The 26,612-nt window shown below is 44.0% G+C and overlaps 1 protein-coding gene across 6 annotated transcripts in view; it reads right to left on the bottom strand.

Annotated features, from left to right (window-relative positions):
• Positions 1-3,707: 3,707 nt before the first annotated feature.
• COL16A1 (collagen type XVI alpha 1 chain) overlaps positions 3,708-26,612 on the bottom strand; it is a 292,803-nt gene continuing 269,898 nt past the window's right edge. For all 6 annotated transcript variants that reach the window (XM_039329689.1, XM_039329679.1, XM_039329697.1 and 3 more), the window contains 16 exons: positions 25,759-25,821; positions 22,911-22,982; positions 21,254-21,307; positions 20,579-20,623; positions 20,198-20,242; positions 17,051-17,104; positions 15,459-15,512; positions 13,019-13,069; positions 12,080-12,169; positions 11,815-11,850; positions 10,209-10,253; positions 9,937-10,125; positions 8,968-9,034; positions 7,416-7,592; positions 6,066-6,143; positions 3,708-5,012 (listed from right to left, as the gene is read on the bottom strand). In XM_039329689.1, the coding sequence (XP_039185623.1) occupies positions 4,810-5,012; positions 6,066-6,143; positions 7,416-7,592; positions 8,968-9,034; positions 9,937-10,125; positions 10,209-10,253; positions 11,815-11,850; positions 12,080-12,169; positions 13,019-13,069; positions 15,459-15,512; positions 17,051-17,104; positions 20,198-20,242; positions 20,579-20,623; positions 21,254-21,307; positions 22,911-22,982; positions 25,759-25,821 (1,323 nt within the window). In that variant the 3' untranslated portion in view covers positions 3,708-4,809. The remainder of the gene's footprint in view (positions 5,013-6,065; positions 6,144-7,415; positions 7,593-8,967; positions 9,035-9,936; positions 10,126-10,208; positions 10,254-11,814; positions 11,851-12,079; positions 12,170-13,018; positions 13,070-15,458; positions 15,513-17,050; positions 17,105-20,197; positions 20,243-20,578; positions 20,624-21,253; positions 21,308-22,910; positions 22,983-25,758; positions 25,822-26,612) is intronic.

Raw genomic sequence — 26,612 nt, 5'->3', positions numbered from 1 at the left:
CATCTCTATGGTCCCATGATCAAAATTACAGGCCCGTGGCAACTGGCATGTATTTATGAGGGTTGCCGTGTCCCGGGGGATCACGTGTGGTGCCCTTTTGCGACCTTTTAACAAACAATGTCAATGGGGAAAACAGATTCGTTTAATCACCATGTTACTAACTTATCAACGGCAGTGATTGACGTAACTGTGGAAAGAAAGGTCATAAAATGGGTCAAAATTCCCTTAAAAATGGTCTTGCTCAGCAATGGAAACTGTGGGCTGAATTGTAGTCATAAAGTGAGGACTACTTGTACCCTCCCCTTTTGGAATCAGTGCAGAATTTGGAGAGATCTTTGGAAACAATAAGGAAGTGGCTGACTTTTGCCTTCTTTTAATCTAGCCTGTAAGCTTGGGATTTTTTTTTTTTTTTTGAGCAGTTTCCATTCCTAATTAAATTCAACCCTTCTTTTCAAAATCAGCCAAGGTCACCAAGGTGCTGCCTCCTGTTGTGATCCTGGAGGCAAAGGGGCCAAGTTCCATCTTAAGTTTAATTTAGAGCAATTCAGTTACGGCTATAAAAAAACACACAAAAAAACCAACGTTTGCAAAAGTTTGAAAGGGCAACTTTGAGGAGAGCAAGGGTGGGCTCAACCGAACAGAATTGGAAAAAGGCCTCCGGGGGGCTTGAGTTTTGGTAAGGATGATCTGTCATTCCCTTTGGCCGATCTGAATAGCAGACCCTGTAGCGAAATACTAGGAAGAAGAAGAAAAAATTAACCTGTGATCGCAATAACTTTGTGGGATCGCATTTAAAGGCGTCTGCTACACAGGCATTATTTTTTATGTCTGAATTACTATCTGGTGGAATGGGAGCAAATAACAGGGGTAGCACAGGGTGTTATTTCGTTCAACAAGCAGGAGCTATAAGCAAGCCAGTCCAGAAGGCTGATGAAACCCGTAGATAACAATTTGACTTGAAGAAACAATTTTACTGACAAAAAGGTGCCGGATCCTGAGAGATGAGCAAACTCTTTTCAAGACATCGTTTACCGAGACACAACAAAATGACGCCATCGGTTGAGGTTCTGTGATGCTCCCATAGTTACAGGTTGTGTGCCAAAACAGACCATTATCATCCTGCAATATTTTCCCTATTCTTCCTTGATGCCCAGAAGTATAATTTGCCGATATTTCATTTGCTTATGTTACTGTTGAAAGCCCCACTTTCTCTTTGTCCAGATAGCTGTGCCAAAAGGTAGCTGCAATTTCTCAAATGTTTACTTCTTTTGCAAGAGGCGCATCAACATTTCAAATATTCCTTGGTTTTGTTTGAGAGTTCATTTTACTACTGAAAAGGCTGGAAAATTCTTTTGCTGTTATTGTTTTCCCTGAGGAAGGAAAGGAAAGGAAAGGAAAGGAAAGGAAAGGAAAGGAAGGAAGGAAGGAAGATGTGAAATAGAGAATCAGAAGGGAAGGGAGAAAATGTGAAATAGAGAATCAAAAGATGAAGGAAGGAAGGAAGGAAGGAAGGAAGGAAGGAAGGAAGGAAGGAAGGAAGGAAGGAAGGAAGGAAGGAAGGAAGGAAGATGTGAAATAGAGAATCAGAAGGGAAGGGAGAAAGTGTGAAATAGAGAATCAAAAGATAAGGGAAGGAAGGAAGGAAGGAAGAAGGAAGGCAAGCAAGCAGGAAGGAAAGAAAAGTGAAAAAAGAATGAAGAAGGCAAAATGAAAATGCAAATGAACAGGAAAGAAGGAAGGGAAGGTAGGAAAACAAAAAGGGAATAGATGGATGGATGGATGGATGGATGGAGAAAAGAAAGGAAGGGCTTAGTTTTATTGCCAACACATTTTCAGAAGCGTTGCTCTTTTTTCTTCTTTCTGGACCTAAAAGAGGAATTGAACCAAGTTACCCAGCCAGCTTTCATGCCAAGTCAGGATTGGAACTCAAAATCTCACATTCTTAGCCTGGTGGTTTTAATCACTACATCAAAGTGCAGGTATTTCATACGCCTGAAGGTAGCCTTTAAATACAAACCAAGGTACTTGCGTATATTAAGTATTTTGTGCTGAGATGTCCTATCAGAGTGTTGGTTGTTCTTGAGTTGTACAACACTGAAATAAGCTGTCATTTGCAGCGAAATCTTTGCCTGGAGTCATAGAGCTCAAGCAAGGGACCTTGTGAGGAAATAGTCCCAGAACATTACCAAGAATAATAATTTGGATGTTATCTGCTAGAAGTTAGTAATTGCTTCCTGTAGCTCGTTCCTCTCCTCACAGTCTGCACAGGTACATTTATAGGAGCAATATTTTAAGAGCAGATAGAGGCAGATTTATTTGTCACCTCTGCCCACACATGGACAAATACTCTCTTTATTTACAAAGGCAAAGGGAATGCCCAGAGAAAAAGGTGAAGTGGGAAAATAGCAGGTTTCTAATGCGAGTTAATAAACATTTGCAAAGCTGTGATGGTGTCATAGGAGTATGGAGAAACTAGCAACATTATCACCATTGAGGCAATTTTCCCTCTGAGTTTATGGAAATGAAGTGCTACGGAATATCCACACCGCTGGATGATTGCAGTTTTGTTCTGGACCTTTCCAACTAAATGGATACTCCCCATTAAGAGAGAGAGAAAAATAGGAGAGAAGAAAAGTCATAAAACCTGAGCAGACAGATAAAGAATGCCTGTGACTTCTATAAAATCATTGCCTCCCAAATTGCCAATTCACATTTTTTAAAAAATCTGTCTCTGGTTCTTTTCAAATCATATGTTTCTTGCAGTCCAGAGACAGCTCTGAAAATATGACCATCAAGAATTTATGTGTGTGTGTGTGTGTGTGTGTGTGTGTGTGTGTGTGTGTGTGTTTTACTTTGATCAGTTTGCAGCAAGCCACATTTTTAAGAGAGCTTCTGGCTTGATGGATCAGCCTCTTGACACCCCTCTGAAGGAACTAGAAGTATATTCTTGCTTGACAATCTCTGCTGGATGTTGTTCTGTGGGTGTTTATCTGACATAGAAGCAGGGCTATCTTACTCTTGCTCTTTCTTTTCCCTAAACTGAGATCGGAGAGGGGCCACTTAGTCTTTTGTCCAGGAGCCTTGTCACGGGAGAAAAAGCTGTTCACCAGATTCCTCGGGAATGTATCTTCTGCCCTTGAAAAATGGTGAGCAGCAGCTTGCTTCTTTCCAAGAATGAGGCAGAGAAGAGAGATGGACATTCACAAAGAGGAGATACTGGTGATGTTGTGTAGGACCCAACATACCACTTAGTAGCACTTGGGATCATGGTATTTGGTGGAGTGTGGGATGAACTTGCTATGGACACCATGCAGAGCTGAGGGGAGGAATCTCACAGCGTGTTTGACTAGCAAGGTTTGGGGTTCTATCAGAGCTCATGCAAAGATACAGTCAAAAGGTTTCTGTCTATGGCAGGGGTAGGCAACCTTGGCTCTTCTATGACTGGTGGACTTCAACTCCCAGAATTCTTGAGCCAGCATGGCTCAGCATGGAAACCTCTCCCTTTCCCCTCAGCATGGCTGGCTCAGGAATTCTGGGAGTTGAAGTCCATGAGTCATAAAAGAGCCAAGATTGCCTATACCTGCTCTAGGAGGTGAAGGGGCATCTTAGCCATAGACAGTGATCCCTCCCACCCCGGTCATATCTTCTCCCAATCCTTCAAAATCTCCCAGTTCTGATGCCCAGATGTATGAGCAACTAGAATTAGGTCTGCTTTGGATGAAGTTCAATATATTTGATAAAAAAAATGAAGAAAACAAAACCAGGAACATTCAAGAAAAATTAATTAATTCCAGAAGGTACATGGTCCCACACATTTCATACAACAGGAAGAACACAGAATGTTGGACGTCTGGAAAAGTAATTACACCGTAAGATAATACTCCCATTCATACATCCTAAATATCACACAACTTGTTTTGTTTTCAGTTTCGGGAATTCCTTAGATTTTTTTTTTCACCTCCAAAGACCCAACGCAACTTTTAATACTTTTAATTTTTGTTCCCATTTTTTTTTTCATTTCACTTAAGGGGAGAAAGTCTACGAGCTATGAAGTGACTTTTTTTTTTCCAGTACAATTTCACGTATATCTACTAGAAGTAAATTCCGCTGGATTTACTTGTGCAATTTGCTCCAAGAGAGGTGTGTAAATACTAGGTAGGGCAGCCTTTCTCATCGCGCACTCTTGAGATGTGATAGGTGACAATTTCCTGATTTGCAATGGCCTGGCCGGTGAGATTCCAAACTGAGGCAATTTTGTTCTACCAATTTAGAACTGTTTATCTCTCGCCTCCCGGATCCATTATAACTCATGCTAAGAGGGAAAACCCAATAAAAAAACTGAAATTAAACCACAGCATTCCCCCTTTCTCATCCCCCCCTTTGCATATTTTCTTAAAATTTTCAACAGACTCTATCTGCATTGTGGAAATAATAATTCCTAACGAGGCAGGGAAAGTAATGAACAGAATCTTCCTCTCCACCAGGGAAAACTGAAGTTTTTGTCTTGAATACATTTTGCTGACTGGGGGTAAAAATCAGTCAGAATATGAAAACATTCACACACAGAAATCTTCTCTTTCTCCCACACGCAGACACACAGATATCCTGGTAGTTCTTTTTTTAAAAAAAAAAAACAACAACATCAATGCCATCATGATAAGAAGTTGAACTCCACTGGAGAAAAATATAGTCAAAATATTAACAACAATAAAAGCATCATCATCATCATCACAGCCAGTCATGATGGAAGACTTGATCTTTGGCTATTCCAAATGGAGTCCTTTGTGGGGTGGGAAAGGAGAACATTCTTTAGCCCATAGGCCCCTTCATGTTTTTGGGCTGGTACATAGGCTGCTCCCTGGGCATCATGCCAAAACAGTCTGAAGGGTTGCAGTGACCGGCTTTTCCAGGAGGGCCCGTGATTCCTGGTGGTCCCGGGACGCCCGGAATACCTTGCTGCCCCATGGGCCCTGGAAGGCCGATTTTCCCATAGCCTGGAGGCCCCTGCATGCCTGTAGAGAAGAACGGAAAACAAGAAAGGGAGGGAAGTAGTGTGAGAGTCAAGCCCTGTGGAGACTCCTATATTCCGTAGTCTGTTTTTCCTTTCCTGAAATGGTTGGAGGCATCGGAGAAGCCTTCTCCATGAGGATGCTCTTCAGACTGATAGGCTTCAGCTGCCAATATTCTCCACTCTGAAGGATTCTGGAAGTGAAGCCCACACACCTGGAAAGTCTCCAGGTTTGAGGAAAGGTGTGCTGGGAAGGCCTTGTTTCTCTGTGAGGAACCTTCCAGGGGGATGTAGGTTTCAACCTGGTAGAAGCCTCACCGCTGAGCCAAATAGGCTGGTCTTGCTTTGAAGGTCTCGGTCCTCAGCAGCACTGCCTCCAGCACTCCCTGAACATTTGTAGTCCTACCAGCAACACTTGAGGAAATCCCCTGTTCCATTGCCTATTTATTTATTAAATGCCGCCCATCTCACTCTGCAAAGCAACTCTTGGGAACTCAAAAGGACAAACTACTTAAGAACAAGCTCTTTGTTCTTACAAGAAAGACTTAAGAACCACCTCTATTTTGGCTAAGCAGAACAATATTTCCGCCTTCTGCTCTACAAAGATGGAGCTCTATGCATGCTGGGGCTCTTGGTGATTGATCAAAGCAAATGACTGATGAAAGCAAGCAGACTTAAGCCAGCAGATTTAACTTTAGAGCAGTGGTTCTCAACCTTTTTAATGCCGCGACCGTCAACCGGTCGTAAGTCGAGGACTACTCAACTGGTGCAGCACCGTTTGCAGAATGGGACTTTTGGCGGGCTCAGCAGGGCAGAGACAGCTTGGACAATTCCTACTGGCTTTTGAAAGCCAGTAGAATTAGACTCTATTCAAGAGAGTCTATTCTATTGGCTTTCGAAAGCCAATAGAATAAAAGGGAGTAGCACAGCTAAGGAAAAGGGGGAAAAAATGGCGGACTGCATTGTTTGGCAACCCCCGTGAAATGGTCGTTTGACCCCAAATGGGGTCCCGACCCACAGGTGGAGAACCACTGCTTTAGAGGGAAAGCAAATGTACCTGGAGAGCCTGGGGGTCCACTCTCCCCCATGATTCCAGTCCCTTTGTCTCCTTTCTCTCCTTTGATTCCGGGCTCACCTGCAGCGAGGGAGAAAACATGAAAGTGAATTGACCAAAGGCTCCAGCCACTTAATGACATCAGGCTCCTTCTGAAATGGGTTTGTGAAGAGTCTTTTTTGTACTTCTTTAGAGCTGTGACCACATTCTTGCCCAACTGGGATCAAGTACTCATCTCAGGAACCTGATGGGACAAAGTAATAAAACCCGGGCATACCCCAAATTTGGGGAGCCCTGCTGATGCGTCATCTAGATAAGAGGTCCCCAACCTTTTGGGCACCAGGGACTGGCTCCGTGGAGAGAGGTTTTTCTGTGGACCGGAGGGGGCGTGGTTTTGTGTGCTGCCTGCATCCCACAGATGGGGCTTTCCTTGTTTGTGTGGACCGGTTGCTGGCGTGCCGCGGCCCGGTACTGGTCCACGGGGACCCCTGCTCTAGATGACATAAATCTACTGGCTGAGTTGTCACCTGCCGATCCTGGCTTCTGATTTTGCCCGTTGCCTAAATTAACATCAAACTTTACATCATTAATATGCTGATGTAAAACATTATCTGATTATGGTAATCGAAATTGATAAAAAGTTTTAAAAACAGGTTTAGTAGTAATAGAAATTTACGATAGAAATGAAATATATTAAATTTATTGTGTTATTTGAGGGAAGTAGAGAGATGATAGCAGATGTATTAAGTTGAGCTGTTTTTGTGTGATTTTATGTTGGAATCTTTGTTTACCCAAACACCACCGTGTGTCTTAAATACTTTTTGTTAAAACTATAAAACCAATAAAATATATTAAAAAAAACCCCAAAACTTTGTATCACTAACTAGCCATACTGGCTGGATTTGCAGAGCCATCAAAAAACTCAACCAAGGTTCAATGAGCCGAGGTGGCGCAGCAGTTAGAGTGCAGTACTGCAGGCCACTTTAGCTGACTGTGTTCAGCAGGTCAGCGGTTCAAATCTCACCGGCTCAAGGTTGACTCAGCCTTCCATCCTTCCGGGGTAGGTAAAATGAGGACCCAGATTGTTGGGGGCAATGTAAATATATATATATATATACACATTGCTTACTGGTGTACACCGCTTAGAGAGTGCTTGCACTTAAAGCGGTATATAAGTCTCATAAATAAATAAATAAATAAATAAATTTCTCCAAGATTGGAAACTTTAAAGCTGGCTGAGGATTTCTGGAGTTGAAGCCCACCCGTCTTAAAGTCACCAAGGTGGAGAAAGGCTGGTCTGTGATACACATCTCCAAGTCTACTTCTATCAGAAAGAGGAGTACCAAGACTTACCTCTCATGCCGGGCAGACCTTGCCGGCCTTCCCTTCCAATTTGTCCAGGCAATCCCGGAGAACCAGGGGGACCTGACCGTCCCGGCGTTCCGTCTTTGCCAGGTGGTCCTGGTCTCCCTGGCTGGGAAAGGACTTCTACTGGTAAGGGCAGTTGGGAAGTATAGTACCGAATCCGCTCTGCAGGGAAGAGAAAGGAACCAGCTATTTGCCGTCCTGCTCAAGGGGGGATGGACAGGAATTGGTAGGGTGAGGAAATAGGGAAGCTTGCTTTTTTGAGATGGGGACTTTCTCTGTAGCAGTTGAACAGAGACAGGGTGAAGATAAGCCCCAAAGGAGTCTTGGGAAGCAGATATATTCCCTTGAGAAACTCATTGAGAAGTTGTTCCGGTTATTCTGATAACTTAAAAAGTGGCATTTTGTTTTATTTTACTTTTCATTTAAATTTGCATGCTGCCCATCTCACTCTGAGAAGCCACTCTGGGTGGTTTTTCTGAGAGACGTTCAAGCCAAACTATTCTTAACAGATACCATTGCAACTTTTGGGGGTTTTCTGGTTCCAATAAACAAAGAAATAAACAAACATAAATCAGTCAATCAATCATCATCATCATCATCTTACGTTCTGCAACAATATCTTTAATGTTATTAAACACAACATCCGCCTCTTCTAGGACCCTGGGAAAGACTTGATAGGTCGGGAAAAATGCAAAATCCAGTCTGAACAACTAATGAGAATGCAGTTGTGCGGATAGTAAATGGTGTCAGATATATGGCATATGTGACATCACCGCTATGTGAGTGGCATTGGTTACCGGCATATTCCTGGGACAACTCAAGATGCTGGTTGTCACCTTTAAAGCTCTACATGTCTTGGGACAGGGTTACCTGAGGGCCTTTTTCCAAGAGTCTCTACCTGCCCAATTCGATCTAGCAGATTGGGCAAGCTGCAGATCCCATCAGCCAAAGAGAGTCAGGCGGGGATAAAGACGGGCCTTTTCTGCAGTGGCCCCTGCCCTGTGGAATATCTTCCCTTCAGAGTTTAGAATGGTGCCAACCATTATATATGCTTTAAAACCTGGCTACGTTCCTGCGTTTGGGATGCCGAGTATGTTAAAAGTCTTGTCTGGCTTTATTGTTAACTAAGTATCTTGGCCACAGTATATATTTATTTTGGATGTTTTGTTTGTTTGTTTGTTTATAAAATTTAACTCAAGGTAACTATGGGCTGCTTACAATCATATTAAAAATGCCTTTTTTGTTTTAATTGTTTTAACAGTTTTGGAATTGGAAGCCACCCAGCGTCATGGAATGAGATGGACAGCTATAGAAATGGAATGAATGAATGAATGAATGAATGAATGAATGAATGAATGAATGAATGAAACAAACAGATCAGAATTGAAATGACCTTCTCTTTGGTAGAGTTTTGAGTAGGAAATATCCAGTTCTAGCATTGTTTCTGACTACCTCTACTTGGTTTTCTTGAGTGTCCCATCTGCCCTGAAACCCACTTTGTGCTTCCCCCTGCCCTCAATCTGCTCTCATCACCCACCATCAAACATTTTTTGGAACTCTTCTCTGATGAACATCCGGATCTGGTCATAGCTGATGGCATCTCCCTGGTGAGAAAAACAAAGAAGAGGGAAAGCAGAAGTCAATCGCTGCCTTATCTTGCATGTTAAGCTGTCCCGTTCAACCGCTTTTACATGCTCAGCTTCACCTCGTGCCCCACATGCAGCCGTTCCCCCAAGCTCCAGAAAATCTCTCAGGACCAAACCTTCCAGCCCCGCCATCAGCATCTTCTTCGTTCCACACTTCTTCCTTCCCTAGCTCAGGGTAGGCAACCTTGGCTCTTTTATGACTCGTGGACTTCAACTCCCAGAATTCCTGAGCCAGCCATGCTGAAGGGAAAGGGAGAGGTTTCCAAGCTGAGCCATGCTGGCTCAGGAATTCTGGGAGTTGAAGTCCACGAGTCATGAAAGAGCCAAGGTTGCCTACCCTTGCCCTAGCTGAAGTAGTGGGCTGCTGAGGGTCACAATAACCAATCTCCCAGCATGCTGCTTATTTTAACTTCCTCCCATCCCTGAGAAGCCATGCTTTGTGGGATCCTCTGGAGCTCCTCAGACACGGATCCTGGACACGCAGCCCCTCCGCCTTGCAGGATTCGGCAACTTTGTGTTCTGGGTAGGTTGTATTTGCAGTTCAGGATGAAAGAAGCTCTGGACTGCACTGGGTTCCCCCAGCAGTTCTTGTAGGAGAAGCTGGGAGGCAAGGTTGGGGCCCATGACGGCAGAGCCAAGCATGTTTTGGCACCTTGCGCATCCGTGAAGTGGTATGAAAATCTCGTTCGAGTGGATGTCAACCGCTGGTGGCCCACCCTAGAGCCCATCTCAGAAGACAGACGTCCCTTCTAACTGCATCTACTTTTAGACTGACCCAGAATGTTGGGATGTCAGAGGACTGAGCCGTTCAGCTCCCCATTACATTGCACGCCTTTCAGTGTCTTTGCTCAAGCTCTTACCGACGTCCCCGGCAGGCCTGGATTCCCAGGGTTTCCTGTCGGACCAGGTGAGCCAGGATGTCCTCTCTCCCCAGGGGACCCACGCGGTCCCATGGGTCCCATTTCACCACTTTTCCCTGGGCCTCCTGGCATCCCCGCTCTGCCTTTCTCTCCAGGTTGACCCGTCTCCCCGGGAGTGCCGTGGTCCCCCTGGAAGAAGGAAGAGGACAGTGCCATGAAAGATTGTCTTAGGAGAAGAGGCTGACGTTCACGCCCCGCGGTGGCCCACTTACTTTCTGTCCGGAAGGACCAGGGGAACCTGATTTTCCAGGAGATCCCTGTGGAAAAATAAGAATAAGTCTTCAGCACAGTGAGCCGAGGTGGCGCAGCAGTTAGAGTGCAATACTGCAGGCCACTTTAGCTGGCTGTGTTCAGCAGGGCAGCGGTTCAAATCTCACCAGCTCAAGGTTGACTCAGCCTTCCATCCTTCCGGGGTAGGTAAAATGAGGACCCAGATTGTTGGGGGCAATGTAAATATATATATATATGCATTGCTTACTGGTGTGCACCGCTTAGAGAGTGCTTGCACATAAAGCGGTATATAAGTCTCATAAATAAATAAATAAATAAATAAATACCCGTAATGCATTTGAGTGGAAGAGAGTATTAGCTTAAGGTTACTTTGTCCCGTCAAATGGCCCTTGTCCTACCATTTAACTTGGCCGTTCACCTACCCTGGATGGGAGGTGCTCTTTATCCATTACTCCTCTCCATTATTGTTTAATAGAAGTACTCCTCACTTATTTACCGGCTGTTTTATGACTGTTTGAAGTAACGACGGCCAGGGAATAGCTGCTTTACGGTCTCTAAAGCACCCCTGGCCATCATAAATGCTTGTGCCCATCCATGCTCTGTGGCCATATGACCACGTGTCAGGTAGGTCAGTTTTAGACCTGTGGTGGTGTTCACAGTCACGTGAGCACCATTCACGATGTTTTTTGCCGGTCCCTGGCTAAAACCACCTATTCAAACGAACGTTTTTATTTAATTTAATTATTTAAGAGCCAGGTGGCGCAGCAGTTAGAGTGCAGTACTGCAGACCACTTTAGCTGACTGTGTTCAGCAGGTCAGCGGTTCAAATCTCACCGGCTCAAGGTTGACTCAGCCTTCCATCCTTCCGGGGTAGGTGAAATGAGGACCCAGATTGTTGGGGGCAATGTAAATATATATATATATATATATATACATTGCTTACTGGTGTACACCGCTTAGAGAGTGCTTGCACTTAAAGCGGTATATAAGTCTCATAAATAAATAAATAAATAAATAATGACCACAGCTAAAAAGGCTAAAAAAAACAAAACACCACCTCTGATTGCTTGGGTGCCTCGACTTAACAGTCACAATAACTTAACAACTATAATTCCAGGCTCCGTTATGGTTATAACTTGAGGACTTCCTGCATTAGAAAGGAAGCATTTGGAAGTCAGCTCCCAGGAAGCAGAGACAGCAGTGTGCAAAGAGAGGGAATGCAACAGTTGGAGATGCATGCAAGGTGGGCCAGGGGCTGCCGTCCAAGAAACAGCTTGCCTGTGGCAGAATGCACAATTTATTTCACAAACGTTGCCGCCACAAGGTGAATCCCGATTATTAACTGAAATGGCCTTAAAGTTTTGGAATTTGAAGGAAAAAAAAAAACTGTGCAAGCCGTCCCATCAAGTCCATTTCTCTTTCTGTCCCTGGTCCATATCGCCCTGGTGTTCGAATAAACAATGTGAAGATTGTTTTGGGCATAAGAAAGATGACGCAGGTGGCTTCCTCCATTGTTACAGTGGGTTACTCCTATTTTTGGTTCTGAGACGGGGGTAAAGAAGGCGATACAGGTGAGAACCACCATACCTCTTTTCCTGGCAGTCCATCCAAGCCTGGCTCACCCTAGGAACCAAAAGGAAAATAAGGGAAAAAGAGGATTTAGTTTCATTTCTCTACTAAAGGGTCCAAATTCAAATCCTGGTGTTGTTATTAATTCTTTATGTGAACAATGAACAAAGAATTAAGACTAGGGACCATTGCAGACCATCCACCCATTGTCAACAAGGGGGTCTTCCCCCAAGCTCTTCATGATTGATTCTGAAGCATGCTGATTCCATCATGTGATACTCACCGGTGGACCTGGATGACCAGGTGTTCCTGGCTGGCCTGGGAGCCCACCGAGACCTCTTTCTCCAGGGGACCCCCGTTCACCCTTCAGACCCTGGGAAGAGGAGAGATGGCATCAGAAGCTGTTGGAGACAATCAAGGAAATGCAAAGCTTTGTGGCAACTCCTCCAGATGACCAGCCCCACCATGTTCTTCCCAATGCATGTGCTCTGGGATTCATTGTGGTGGGAGAACCCCAAGGACCCCTTTCCAGTTGTAGCTATTTTTGTAGACATAGACTAACAGTGGGCAACTTTCTGGCATGTTTCTCTCCACACATCTGCTTCTTCACTGGGAAGAAAGCAGAGGTGAATGATAATGGAGACGGAGACCAAGATCTTCTCTTCTGCATCTCTTGAGCCAATCCCACCCCACATTCAGAAAAAATCACGGCCAAATATTTAGTCAAGTTCTAAAAAAAAATGTTGACTGAGTAGCAGAGAGGATTTCTACTTTGCTAGATGGTAGTTTTTTCGCACATGGCAGTCTTCCTTTGGCTCCTAGGATTGAGGTGGCTAAGAAGGTGGCCATTACAGTCCAAGATCCTGGACACAGCCTGGTTTGGAAAGGATGAGACGTTCTTGGGCGCACTTGCACACTCTGCAGTCTAGTACCCATCTACACAATGTCACCTTCCAAAATGGCATTTTAACCATTCACAATTCGATGGATGGTTCCTGGAGACAATCAGACCATTTTCTTCTTTGGTTGGACATGATTTTGGAGGGAGGGATTCACCGTTTTTACAAAGTAATGGGAAAATCCAGCGGAGAGAGATTTCCAAGCTTCAAGAACGAATGGTTCCTACACTGTGGCTTCATTTAGAAGTGAAGAAGATCCAAGTTGGATCAGACTCAAGAGGACCAGAGCCTAAGAATGCCGAAAGGGAAAGGAGGATACTCACTACTCCAGCAAGCCCTGATGGACCAGGTTGACCAGGGCTTCCAGGTGGACCCTGAAGAGACAGAGAAAAATTGTAGAAGGATGTAAGAATATAGACAAACACCTTGGTAACTTTAAGAGGTCTGGCCTTTAACTCCCAGAATTCCACCGCCAACTCTTTAAAGTTGCCAAGATTTGGAAACACTGAATATACTTATCCCCACTGAGTATTTCCCCAATAAGATTGACTCTGCCTTTCATGTATAAAAATTAAATCCAAAATGAATTATTAGCAGAAAAGCATATTCTGGAGTTAGCCATGGACGTCTAGAACAGCACTCTTTACGAAGTTCTCTTGGGTGCATTTTGAAAAGCTCAGAAATATTCATCAATTCATGTCAGAATCCTTGCTGAATAGAGACCAAGGGAGATAAATCGTGAGTATTCCTGTTTCTTGTTCATAAGTTAAGTCTGATCTCAAAAGGTATCTGATCTTGACATCATCGTGGTTATTTGAGCAAGAGGGAACTTGGTCTCTCCATCCTTAAATCTTTGCTCTTATCTGCCCAGATATTCTTTTCCCAGCCTGCTTCACGAGTTGGGCTGCAGAGAAGCATAACACACATAACAAATGAAGGCAAGGTGCTGTGAAGCTTCCTGCTACATTTCCAGTGTAGGGATCAGAATTCCCCAGATATGAATGACAAATATGGCAGCTCTGGGTAACCAGACACACTGGTCTGTGCCATCTAGTTTGGCTCTGGTTAAAATTCTAATGTGCAATGTTAAGTCAGTACTAGGCTAACGATGACGATGTTAACCTAGTTTGGTAATGAAACGTCTACAAGAATACAATCAAACTCGGAGAACACCAATGTTAAGGTTTCTCTTCCTTATTAAACAAAAGAATTTCTAAAAGGTTTCAGCCCAGTTGGTGCCTAGTTATGGACGGATGGGAGTTATAGAATTAAGATTTGGCAAAGACTATTTAATTTATTTATGTCCCTGCTTTATTAATTTTATAAACAGCTCAAGGTGGGGAACATGTCCAATATCCTCCTTTGTGGGACCTTGTGAGATGAGTTGGGCTGAGAGAGGGTGACTGGCCCAAAGTCACCCACTTGGCTTTCATGCCCAAGGCGGGATCAGATTTTCCTGATGATTGGCCCAATGTCATCCAGTTGGCTTCTATGCCCAAGGCAGGCAGGACTAGAACTCATGGCTTCCGGGTTTCTAGCCTGGTGCCTTAACCACTAGACCACATTGGGTCTCTTCACTCAATAAAGTGGAACATACATTTCTAAATATCAGTCCAGACTGAGAATAAAATGCATCAAAATCTACAGGTCACAGGGGAGAAGGAAGTAGGAAGGTTGGAGGAAGAGGAAAGGGGAGGAGAGTGGTGAAGGAGAGGAGAGGAAGAAGAGGGAAGTAGGGAAGAGAAGAAAGGGAGAAAGAAGGTAGAGAAGAACGAGTGTGGATACGGTGAAAGGGGAAATGGGCGAGCAACACCAAAAGTCATGTGTATGTATTTATTTCATTTTGTTAAAAGTATCTTATATATGAATGTAAAAAGAATGTATGTTAACATCTGATAAATATTACAGTATATGTATGGGGGAGAGTTTGGAAAAATAAAAAATTATTAATAAAAAAAAATCTACAGGTCACTTGCAATAACTGAAGTTCAATAGTTTCCATGCAGCAGCGGTTCTCAACCTGTGGGCCGGGACCCCATTTGGGGTCGAACGACCATTTCATGGGGGTCGCCAAACAACGCAGTCCGCCATTTTTTCCCCCCTTTTCCTTAGCTGTGCTACTCCCTTTTATTCTACTGGCTTTTGAAAGCCAATAGAAGAGACTCTCTTGAATAGAGTCTAATTCTATTGGCTTTCAAAAGTCAATAGGAATTGTCCAGGCTGTCTCTGCCCTGCTGAGCCCGCCAAAAGTCCCATTCTGCAAACAGTGCTGTACCAGTTGAGAAGTCCTCGACTTACGACCGATTGAGTAGTCCTCGACTTACGACCGGCTGGGGGTCACGGCATTAAAAAGGTTGAGAACCACTGCCATACAGCTTTCGAGTGCCAATCTTCAATCCTTGGGTTGAGGAGCAACTGGCAATTGGAATAATTTATTCTGATCGTCTGCTGTTAATACTGTGGAATATGTTTGGCGGGCTTGCTTTTTCCAGCTTAGCTAGTATTAAAACCAGAATGTGAATGGTGCTTTTGTTGTTGTTTTGAATTGCATTTTTTTTTTTAAAAAAAAGAGGAATCCAGAAAGGGACAAAATGACACAAAGGGAGAATTGGAACAGTTGGCATTTATACTTGGGCTTTTATGCCAAGCGGCACCTGCTTTTATCACCGGTTCACAAGCCTGACCTGGAAGCTTTATAGACATATTTGCAACCCAGCTATGAATCTGCTCGTACAAAATACAGGAAAGAGTATTTTGACTTACGACATGTCCAGGAGGTCCTGGTCGACCTTGAGGCCCCATAAGACCGGGCTCTCCCTGGAGAAGAAAAATAATATTAGACCAAATACTTGTCTGGGTTAGGTTATTCTTGGAGCAAATTACATAAATGCATTGCCAGGGACAATCTAGGCAAGTTATGACTAAGGTAATCAATACTATAGCATTGACACACACGTATTTTGGGATGTATACATAGGACTGTGCCTTGTCTACTGTTCCCTGGTTGCATCTAAAAGTAGTCCTCAACTTACGACTAGTTGCTTAGTGACTGTTTGCAATTACAATGGGCTCCCCCCAAACCACCTACGATCCAATTTTCAAGTTATGTATTTTTTTGTATCCTGCCTTTGTTAGTTTTACAAACAACTCAAGGTGGTGAACAGGTTGACCACAACAGCACCCTCCAGTGGTCATGTGATCACATTTTGGGCCCCTGGCAACCAGCTCACCTTTATTTGCAGTGTCCTGTGCTCCCATGGCAATTTTTGACATTTTTTTTGCCAGTTGCCAAGGTTCATTTCCAAGTTTCCAGCAAAAAAATGCCCATTTTTTAAAAATGGATTCACTTAACAATTAAGCTGTGTTTGCTTGATAATTGCTGCAAAAAAAAAAAATGTCATAAAATTGAATCTGGTCACCTGGTGAGCGGCTTAACAACTGCAATGACTTTACAATCATAATTCTGGGTTCAATTAGACTTGTAAGTTGAGGACTACCTTTCTCCTTGGCATAGCAAGTATTCTGTGCTTACGTAACATCATAATCTGCATGGCACAATCTTCTCTGGGAGGGAGGTTTGATTGTGAAGATTGTTGCTGCATCCGTGTCCGTTATTCAGTTTCTCTCTCCAAATACATACAGACCTATACTCAACAAGTACAAGTGAACTAAGGTAAGCTAGTAGAGGAATTAATCTTGTGCAGCGGTTCTCAACCTGTGGGTCGGGACCCCATTTGGGGTCGAACGACCATTTCACGGGGGTCGCCAAACAACGCAGTCCGCCATTTTTTCCCCCTTTTCCTTAGCTGTACTACTCCCTTTTATTCTATTGGCTTTTGAAAGCCAATAGAATAGACTCTCTTGAATGGAGTCTAATTCTATTGGCTTTCAAAAGCCAATAGGAATTGTCCAGGCTGTCTCTGCCCTGCTGACCCCGCCAAAAGTCCCATTCTGCAAATGGTGCTGCACCAGTTGAGTAGTCCTCGACTTACAACCGGTTGGGGGTCGCGGCATTAAAAAGGTTGAGAACCACTGATCTTGTGGATTAACTTTGCTCTCCTCCCAACATCTTGCTAATTCCAGCTCATTTTCTTTGTCCCATGGAACAGAAACCAAGGTATAATGAATTTAGCCATCCATACCATTTTGTACATCCTTCATCTACTCTGCATTCTCCACTTGAGTTCCACTCATGGCATACTGTGACAGTGAATGAAAACCCTTCTATAACTGACTTCTGTATATATTCGTAGGCCCCCCTCTGCTGAATCCAGACAAACACAGGTGCAGAATTATAACTCGAGAGTGTACCTCTGACCTTGCAATTCACTTTTGGCTGTATGCTGATAACTCACCTCAGCTCCAGCCCGGCCTGTATTTCCAGGAGGTCCTGGCTTTCCACAATCACCCTAGAAAGTCAAGGAGATGTGGCTTAGAAGGTTTGTATTACGGAAGCTACAAAGCTATCGAAGCCTATCTTCTTCCTGGTCTACTTGTTCATCCAGCCTCAGTGACAGATGATCGTGAGGATCAGCCTGTCCTCCTCCCCGTCCCGATGGGCCCTAATCTCTGAATGCTTTGTCACAGCCAAACACACCTTTGGGATTGAAGTGATGTGTGAAGCTGCCTGGAGCCAGATCAAATCTGTGGTTCACACAGCCCAAGGGCGGGCTCCTTCACTATTTTTCAAGTTTCCAGTGTTGGGTTTTGAGCCCCACAATTCTCAGAGTGAGAATTCAAGGGGTTCCTGTTTGAGAGAGATGGGTCTGCCCTAATTGACAGCAGTTCTCCAGGAGTCTACTTGAGATCTTTTTACTGAAGTTCTTTAGAAAGAACTTCTTAGAAGTTCTTAGAAAGAACTGCTTCTCAAAACGGGGGCCTTTACAACGTCTCTCGGTCTCCAATATTTTTCAGTTTCTGACGCAACCAGCTGGATTGCTGTTGCGTGATCATTGAGCTGATGACCCTGAAATCTATTTTCATAACACTGTCAAGAAATGATTGAAGTGGTAACGTAGAAGACCATTGTTATTTTGGGGAGCTTAGTGACATTTCCCCTTCCTATTAAGAACAGTTTAGAGCTCATGAGGTAACCTGCTTGCCTTTTTTTTCTCGTTTATTGAATAAAGGAGAAGGAGGAGGGGAATCTTCCTGTAGCTTCAGAGCTTTATGTGGCTGTGAAAGTCTCAAACGTTTGATTTATATCCCAGAGTCATGTTCCACCAAGCAAGGTTGCCGTCTCCTGACCATAGTAGGGCCATGAAGCCACAGGGCCAGGTTCTGATCAAAACTCTGGAGCACGTAACCTAGCAGTAGTATTGTGGAAATTGGGTATTTCTGCTGTTGTTATTATGGAGCTCCTGAGAGCCTGTAAGAGATCTGAGTATTAGCTTGCTTGGTATGTATGCTTTTTATGTTATGCTTTTCCGTCAGTTTGCTTGAACTAATAATAAAATCCCTTTATTTACTGCTTTGTTCATTGTTTCTGGATGCAAAAGAAACAACGGCCTAGGAACCCGATCACTGCCCTGGCACTTGGCAAAACAATGGTCATGAACTTGAACACCGGTCTGCAGTTAATAATATTGGACCTGTGACTTCAGTGCTGGAGATTCTTCAACACTTTGTCACCTACTGAACACAAGGACAAGGGTCATAAATTATGTTAATCACTTATTCCGTCTTTCTCTTTAATACTCTGCTTGCTCCTGATCTCTGACGCAGCTTATCTCAAACCTCTCTGCCTTTTCTCCTAGATACACACCTAAAGAACCTGTCTTCTCTCGTCGTCTTTCTGGAAAAATGTAGGCTTTGCCTATCCATATCGTATTCCTCCTGAAATAAATCTCCTTTCTGTTGTAATTATTAAAATTGCGGTGTCAGCTTAGATGCTCACCTTCAGGAGTATAGCCAAATGTATGCAAAAATATTTTTCCTTCCATAGATCATGGGTTGCGTATAGAATAATATATGGAAAATGCAACCACACAAGACAGGGATGCTGACTGAGTGGGTCACCTTTCTAGAGAAGTGATAGATTTCTCTGTTCGGAATGAGGTGACATAGCTCTGGACGAAGAAGCAAGTGTGTAGCGTGGAGTTGCTCCTAGATGTGAAACTCTCACACTTTCCCCAGACAACATTGAGAAGTATCATTGATCCAACTGGCCAACTGGAAAAATAATGACCTTGATGCTATGGTGCTGATGACATCTGCAATGTGTTCTCTGTGGGTCTGACAGAACTCATCTGGGGTAGAAGCATATCATCGTGTGGGATCCTTGATTGTTTTCTTGCAGATGTTTCATTATCTGATTAGGTAACATCATCGGTTAAGCAGTGATGATGTTAATGAAACCTGCAAGAAAACAACTGGGCACCAAAGACCTTGAGCTATAAATATTCTCTTTTGCTGATAGTACCATCATGCGTTGCCTATTTCTTTCCAGGCAAAATACAAAGGACTGGTTATTGCTTCTATAAGATGTCTGTGGTTTGTATTACAATTCTCTTGCTCTGTGATTTAAAGTCTACTAGTGTTTTCCTTGTGGTCACCCAGTTTTGGGGGTGATGCATCTTCTGTTGAATTATAACAAGTCTTGATTTAAAAGCTTTTAAGACCAAGCACTTTTTTTTTTAAAAAAAGGATTTTAGTTGTTGATTTTAACCGAGCATTGTTTTTAATATTTCTAGCTAACTGTATTGTTGTGTTTATCATAAGCTGTGAAGAGTCTTGATAGGTTATGTCAGATCCACCAGCTTTGGCTTGGCACCTGGTGTTCTGTCATCAAATGGGGAAGGGAGAGGGGGCGGGGAATAAATGGGCAATAATGCTGTAGACCAGTGGTGGCGAACCTATGGCACGGGTGCCAGAGGCGGCACTCAGAGCCCTCTCTATGGGCACGTGCGCTGTCACCCCAGTCCTAGGCCTTCAGCTGGGTTTTATAAAACTTTTTCGCTTTAGGCCTCCACCGCTGTGTGCAAAAAAAAAAAAGGTTCAAGCAATCAGTCAATTTCAACTTCTTGCAGGAAAAAAAAAGATCTTGCAAAATTGGAATTGATTGATTGAACTTTTTAGTCCCACCCAGTCTGCCGTTACCACCACAGCCACACCCACCCAATGGGCCACACTCAGCCAATGGGCCACATCCACCCGGCACCCGACGATGCATAAGTGGGTTTTGGGTTGCAGTTTGGGCACTCGGTCTCTAAAAGGTTCGCCATCACTGCTGTAGACCTTTATGATGGGAAATTGGGAGTGGGGAATCGACAGCTGAGGAAGAATACGTTTACACAAACAAATGCACATTTTGTTCCTAAGGAGCTCATTAACAGTCACTGGTTTATATCAGTGAGAATTACAGTTTTCAGCCTTGCTTTCCAATTTTCAGGCAAGGAGAAACCATCCCCTAGACAATATATTTGAGCAATTTGACCTGAGGTTGAGTAAATGAGAAGGAACATGTATCACATTTTGATCTTGCAATCAATGGCAAGGCTAACCTTCTGTCCTGGCAGACCAGGATGACCTGTTTTCCCCTTGAATCCCTAGAGAGAAGAAAAAGAAAACAACAGGCAGGCTATAAAATTGGCTACTAGATCAAAGTCGGCAGGCCCTGAGCACTGAAGCTTCAGGGCTGCCCACAGAGCAGAAATACCTCCTTACAAAAGAGCCTGGCTTGAATTAGTATCAGACAACAATCATTGCTGTTGATAATGGCTGATACACATCTGCATGCCAAGAAAAAGCTAAGAGGGCATCATCAGCTGATAAAAAATTGGCACCATCAGATCTCTCAAAAGACTAAGGGATCAATGGAAGAAGACATTTCTGTTCCCCTCTTTCCCAATGTCTAGTAAAATCTGGGATGGCCAACAACTTACTGGAGGGCCCATCATTCCTGGAGGTCCGGGTGGTCCTGAGTCACCCTAGGAGAAGTCAAGAGTTAGTCCTACTTAAAGAAAGAGAACGGCAACATCCCAAGTCTTCAGCATACTAAATCTGCCTTCTCCCCCTACTTCCCATCCAGATATAAACAGATCCGGTCTCTTTTCCCAGGAGGCATACAGTACAACCACCACTTTGCTAATTTTCTCAAGAAGCTGAAGGCCAGAAGACATCAAAAGTGGGCCACTTTTCAATCCTAAAGAGCCAGCAGTGACTGTAGGATGAAACCTATTGTTCCTGCGAAGTCGTGTCCAACCCATCGCGACCCCATGGATAACGTTCCTCCAGGCCTTCCTATCCTCTAACGTCTTCTGAAGTCCATTTAAGCTCACGCCTCCTGCTTCAGTGACTCCTTCCAGCCACCTCCTTCTCTGTTGTCCCCTTCTTCTCTTGCCCTCCATCTTTCCCAGCATTAGGCTCTTCTCCAGTGAGTCCTTCCTTCTCCTGGCCAAAGTACTTGAGTTTCAACTTCAGGATCTGGCCTTCTAAAGAGCAGTCAGGGTTGATCTCCTCTAGGGCTGACCGGTTTGATCACCTATTACAAGGGCACTTTTCATGTGAATGTTATAAGTAAGACTAGTGTAATTTGCGACTGGGACACACATTCTTACCCGTGACCCTGGTTTTCCATCTTTTCCATCTTGTCCCTCCAGGCCAGGTGGACCCTAAAAATAAACTTAGATTACATGTGCATTCTTTCTTTGAACTGCCTAGAGAAAAAAAAAAACCAAGTGCAACGGTCAATGCTTTATGTTTATTTAATGTACTGTAAGTATTAAGAGAGCCTAGTGTGCTGAAGTTTGGTTTATGGATGGATTCATACCTATCTTTAAGCCAGAACATTTTAACCGTAGTTGTTAAGATGAAAATAAATGAGCCAAATGATGATGGCTCACTGTAATGATCCGGCATGATGATCAAGCAGAGTTTGTAATTGATCGCCCTACAGAATCAGAAATTATGGTTGGATGTAGACTTGCAAAATATCCTTGATGCTAAATTGGAGTCTGTGTAATGGGGAAATAGCGCACCACAGTTAGAACTGGGAACCCACATCTGAAAATTGCTGCAATATCAGCCACTGAAGCTAAAATGGAAAGTGAATATGGTCAAGCAAATTTACGTAATGTTCTGCTTGTTACACTGTCATTTGCTTGTTTGAGCAGATCGCGGCTAAAGAATCTAAATGGATGGCTGTATAAGCCATGGCTTCTAATGAGATCTAATTTAACCAAGTGCCCTTCTCCAAGCCTTTTCATAAAATTGGTCCATTTGAAAAAGGGCTAAAAGTCTCCTCCTAATCTTTATCTAAGGCAATCTTGCAAGTGGTTGATATCTTGAAACAAGAACTTCCTGGCATTCAGGTCACACCACACCTCTATGACTCTTGTGCTCTTAGTACAAAAGTATCCGGGGACGCAGGGCTTGAATATGTGACACACATAATAAATGTTTTACAGAAGGACAGCAGCCATAGTTTCTGTTACAAAAATAATAAAAGCATCTTCCTGATCCTTAATCCCCCAGTCTTTGCCCCCCACTGGCTGCCCCAGTGGACGGAACTTTTAAATCTTTTAAATTCCAACTTCAAGTTGACACAGTTCTCTTGTTTTAGATAGGGGATGAGGACACACAGCAAATCTTAAGCTACATTTGGTAGTTCAAGAACAGGATGGGCTGAGTTGGTTTCAGCTTCTCAAAGTGACTTCTTGGGATGGAAAGAGGGAAAATGCTGCTTGATTTCACACTATGGTGAAACAGCGGTCTTCCCACCTTCACTGTAGGGTGATTTAGACCAAGGGTCAAGAGTGTGCATGTCTTCCCCTGGATCCCATCCGGAGTGAGAGGATAGAAGAAGGTGAGAAGTAAGTAGGAAGGTGGAGGAGAGGGGGTGAGTGAGAAAGGGGAAGAAGAGGGTAAGAGGCAAGTTGGTTAGAGGGTGGATGCAGTTTGGGGGGAAATGGGTGAGCAATACCGAAAATGGTGTGTATTAATTTGTTTTATTTTTTATCTGAAGTATTTTTAAGAACGTAATGTATTGTAAAATTGAAAATAAAAACTTTTTACAAAAAAAAAGAGTGTGCATGTGTGCTCCACTTGGGCAAGTGGTGGGTGTGCATGCACACCCTTCAAATGGACCTGTGCCCCCGCGCGCTTGCCAGCAGCTTGTGCGGAACCATCTCCTCTCCTCTCTCCCTTCCTGCCGGTCCGCAAAGCCAGAAAGGTTGGGAGACTCTGATTTAACCTATGTGTCTCCACCTGACTTACCTGTAGTCCAGGTTGTCCTGGAGGCCCGGGGGGACCAGCCATGCCAGGAGACCCGCGCATCCCTTCACTGCCCTGCAGAGAAGAAAACCTCTTTCAGTGATTCAGCTCCTGTTGGCTGCCGTGGGAAAGAAGAGCAAAGGAGAAGAAGCCAGGAGAGGACACAGCCTGGGCTGGGGAGAAATGGGGTTAGTTCCCACGCCTCTCCCTTTCCATTTTTTTACAGGCAGTCCTCTACTTGTTGTTAGTTGCAAAGTCATGTCTGACCCATCGTGACCCCATGGACAACGTTCCTCCAGGCCTTCCTGCCCTCTGCCATCTTCTGGAGTCCATTTAAGCTCACGCCTACTGCTTCAGTGACTCCATCCAGCCATCTCCTTCTCTGTCATCCCCTTCTTCTCTTGCCCTCAATCTTCCCCAGCATTAAGGCTCTTCTCCTTCCTTCTCATTAGGTGGCCAAAGTACTTGAGATTCAACTTCAGGATCTGGCCTTCTAAAGAGCAGTCGGGGTTGATCACTTCTAGGACTGACCAGTTTGAACGCCTTGCAGTCCAGGGGACTCGCAGGAGTCTTCTCCAGCACCATAGTTCAGAGGCCTCCATTCTTTGGCGCTCAGCCTTTCTTAGGGTCCAACTTTCACAGCCATACATTGCAAGTGGGAAAACCACAGCCTTGACTATACACAGTTTTGTTGGCAGGGTGATGTCTCTGCTTTTTAGTATGCTGTCTAGATTTGGCAACTGGTTCATATTTATGACCGTGACCGTGTCCCAAGGCCACGTGATCCCTTCTTGTGACCTTCTGACAAGCAAAGCCAATGGGGAAGCCAGATTTACTTAACAACTGTGGCAACAAAGGTTGTAAAATGGAGCAACAGAAATCTTGAGCTTTAGCTGTGGTTGTAAATCAAGGGCTACCTGTATTAAATTTTTATGTCACCCATCTGCCCTACAAGGTGACTCTAGGCAGCTTACAAGTGAGCTGTAAAATATTTCCTTGTCCCGCTCTCTGGATGACAGAAAGCTGATCTGCTTCTGGGAGAAATTAAAATTATGCTTTGGGAGCCCTCCCAGGGGTGTGTGTGTGTGTGTGTGTGTGTGTGTGTGTGTGTGTGTCCCATCCGAGCACCACAATGTACAATCTTTCTTAAACCCAAAGGCCCTTTTTTTTCCCAAAACCTTCAAGAAAATCCAGTTGCCTTTTGGAAAAAAAAAGCACCTTAGGGATAACTATGACCTGGATTGGGGGTCTTCACACTTGGCCCTTTTATGACTTGCGGACTTCAACTCCCAGAATTCCTCAGCCAGGCACCCGTACCTGGCTGAGGAATTCTGGGAGTTGAAGTCCACAAGTCATAAAAGGGCCAAGTGTGAAGACCCCTGACCCTGGATGATTGAAATATCTCCATAGACAATCCTTCTTGAATTTAGGCTCAAGGTTTACTTCCCTTCCCGTCCGATTTCCCAAGAGCCAAGAAAAACCTCCAGGCTGCAGTCCTTGTGGAACGCAGCAGATGTCAGCAAAAGCCAGCAATTGGCAGACACACACCCACACACACCTCCCCCCTGCTTCTCCTAATGTCTTCCCTGTTGCAACCCAATAGCTATTTTTTCCCTTGGCATTCTCAAAGGAGCTTCTTTTCCGATCTATACTGCCAATGCCTTCTCCATCCATTATCTGCAGAAAAAGTTCCCGTGACCAGTAATATGAAGATAAAGCTCTCCAATAGTGTGTATCTGTTAGGAAGCCCTGCAGAAACGCCTCCTTTGAGCAAAACACCCCAGTTCCCCCCCTTGCTCTTCTGGAGGTTACTCCCCCCCCCCTTCATCCATGGTCTTGTTGGACAGCAAGCTGAGATAGAAGCATATGAATTTGTAACTTTGGGGGAAGAAGAGCCTTCATTTTCCCCCAGCTGCTTCCAGAGGAGATAAAAGCATCCTGTCATACAGCATCGCAGTCTGGCTTGGAAGCATCCCTGCTTCAGGCAGGAAGACGGTGCAGAGAGTGGTGAGGATAGCTGAAAAGATCATTGGCAGCTCCCTCCCTCCCTCCCATCCAGGACACAGCACAGAAGCGTTGCTTGAGCAGGGTCAGTAAGATCATCTGGGACACTACACATGCAACTGTTCTGCAATTGGTATAAAATTTCAAGGCCAGCAGAGAAGTTGACCATGTTTTGCTTCTTTGGAGCTTGTTCTTCCGGTTTGGAAGCCATAACCCACCCTTTAAGCCAGTGTTTCTCAACCTTGACAATTTTAAGGCATGTGGACTTCAACTCCCAGAATTCCACAGCCAGCATTGCTGGCTGTGGAATTCTGGGAGTTGAAGTCCACATGCCTTAAAATTGTCAAGGTTGAGAAACACTGCTTTAAGCCCAGAAGCCCAGAGAATTCCTTTCCCTCAACAGTTTATATCAGCACTAAATCTGCAGATGCGTTAGCCGCACGGATTTCCATGCATTCTTTCCCCTCGTCAATATTTTTACAGTTGAGGAAAAAAAAACCCTCCAGGAAAATCAATTGTACGAGAATTGTTTGCACCTTATGTGTGTCGTTTTATATGTGACTTTCCCTAATATATATTTGAGAAACACACTGCATGCATGCTTTTATACAGAAATGTTACCGTATCGTTTCAGCTCAACTAACCCTAATATATGTAATCTTCTTTCTCAAACAACTTCTCAGTGTGAATGAGAACACAAAAGAAAAACGGCGTTTCACTGGATGGTGCAATTTTGCTCCCATTGAAATTGGGTGGCAGGTATGTTTACATCTTTGCTGCTCCTTGCACATTGGTTCTGCTTCTTTTAATCTTCCCTTCCTCTCAATATTTGACTTTGGTCACTCACCTTTTCAGCTGGTGGTCCTTGAGGCCCAGGAGATCCTGCTTTTCCTGGAAAACCTGGAGGACCCTAAAAAAAAGACACGTGGAAAGTGGATAAGAGTCCAGCTAGCCATGACAATAATAACTCAGCCGTGGGAATCCAAGGTTATTGCGCCCAGAGTTGATAAAGATTTGGGGGGCTGGAGAGCTGGGGAGAAAGTCCATGCTTCAAGCTAATTGGGAAATGTGATTTATGACTGTTAATTGGAGGAGGGAATTGGGTGTGACTACTTTGTGCCAAGGGGAGGGGAATTTAGTTTTTGGTTTCAACTATGTAGTGCCGATACTTTGTTTCTCAAATAAAAGATTCTTTAAGGTAAATAATGCCTCAAAGTTCTTTTGAAGAGATTCATCTGTCGGAACCATGACAGTCTTCACAGGTTGTGCCTTTGGTTAGCTTTAAGCAGAATTTTTCATGCTGACGTTCTCCAGCTATGCTGGACTACTAGTTCCCAACTAGCATGGTCCAAATTATATCTGTAGGGCACCAGATTGGAGAAAGATGATTGGAAGCTTGTGAAAAGTTAGTTTGTGGTCTATCTTTTCCATGTCTGTACTGCCAGAGAAAGGACTGAGACATTTGTTTTTTGGTTGTTTTCTTAAAAATGCTTGTTACCCAACTAGGTAAAATCATTGGTGTTCTGATGATGTTACCTAGTTGGGTAATGAAATGTGTGCTAGAAAACAACCAAGCTCAGACAGCAGCCAGGAACCCACGTTTCAACACATATTCTCTTCTGTTAGTACATTTGGTTTTCTCACACTTGTCTTGCCTTTCTTAAACATATTTCTCCTGGGGATCTTATCCTTAAAGAGAAT

This window comes from Crotalus tigris, unplaced genomic scaffold (genome assembly GCF_016545835.1).
Source record: "Crotalus tigris isolate CLP2741 ecotype Arizona unplaced genomic scaffold, ASM1654583v1 scf7180000017614.5298720, whole genome shotgun sequence".
Lineage (NCBI taxonomy): Eukaryota > Metazoa > Chordata > Lepidosauria > Squamata > Viperidae > Crotalus > Crotalus tigris.
This window is presented reverse-complemented; position numbering and strand designations above follow the sequence as displayed.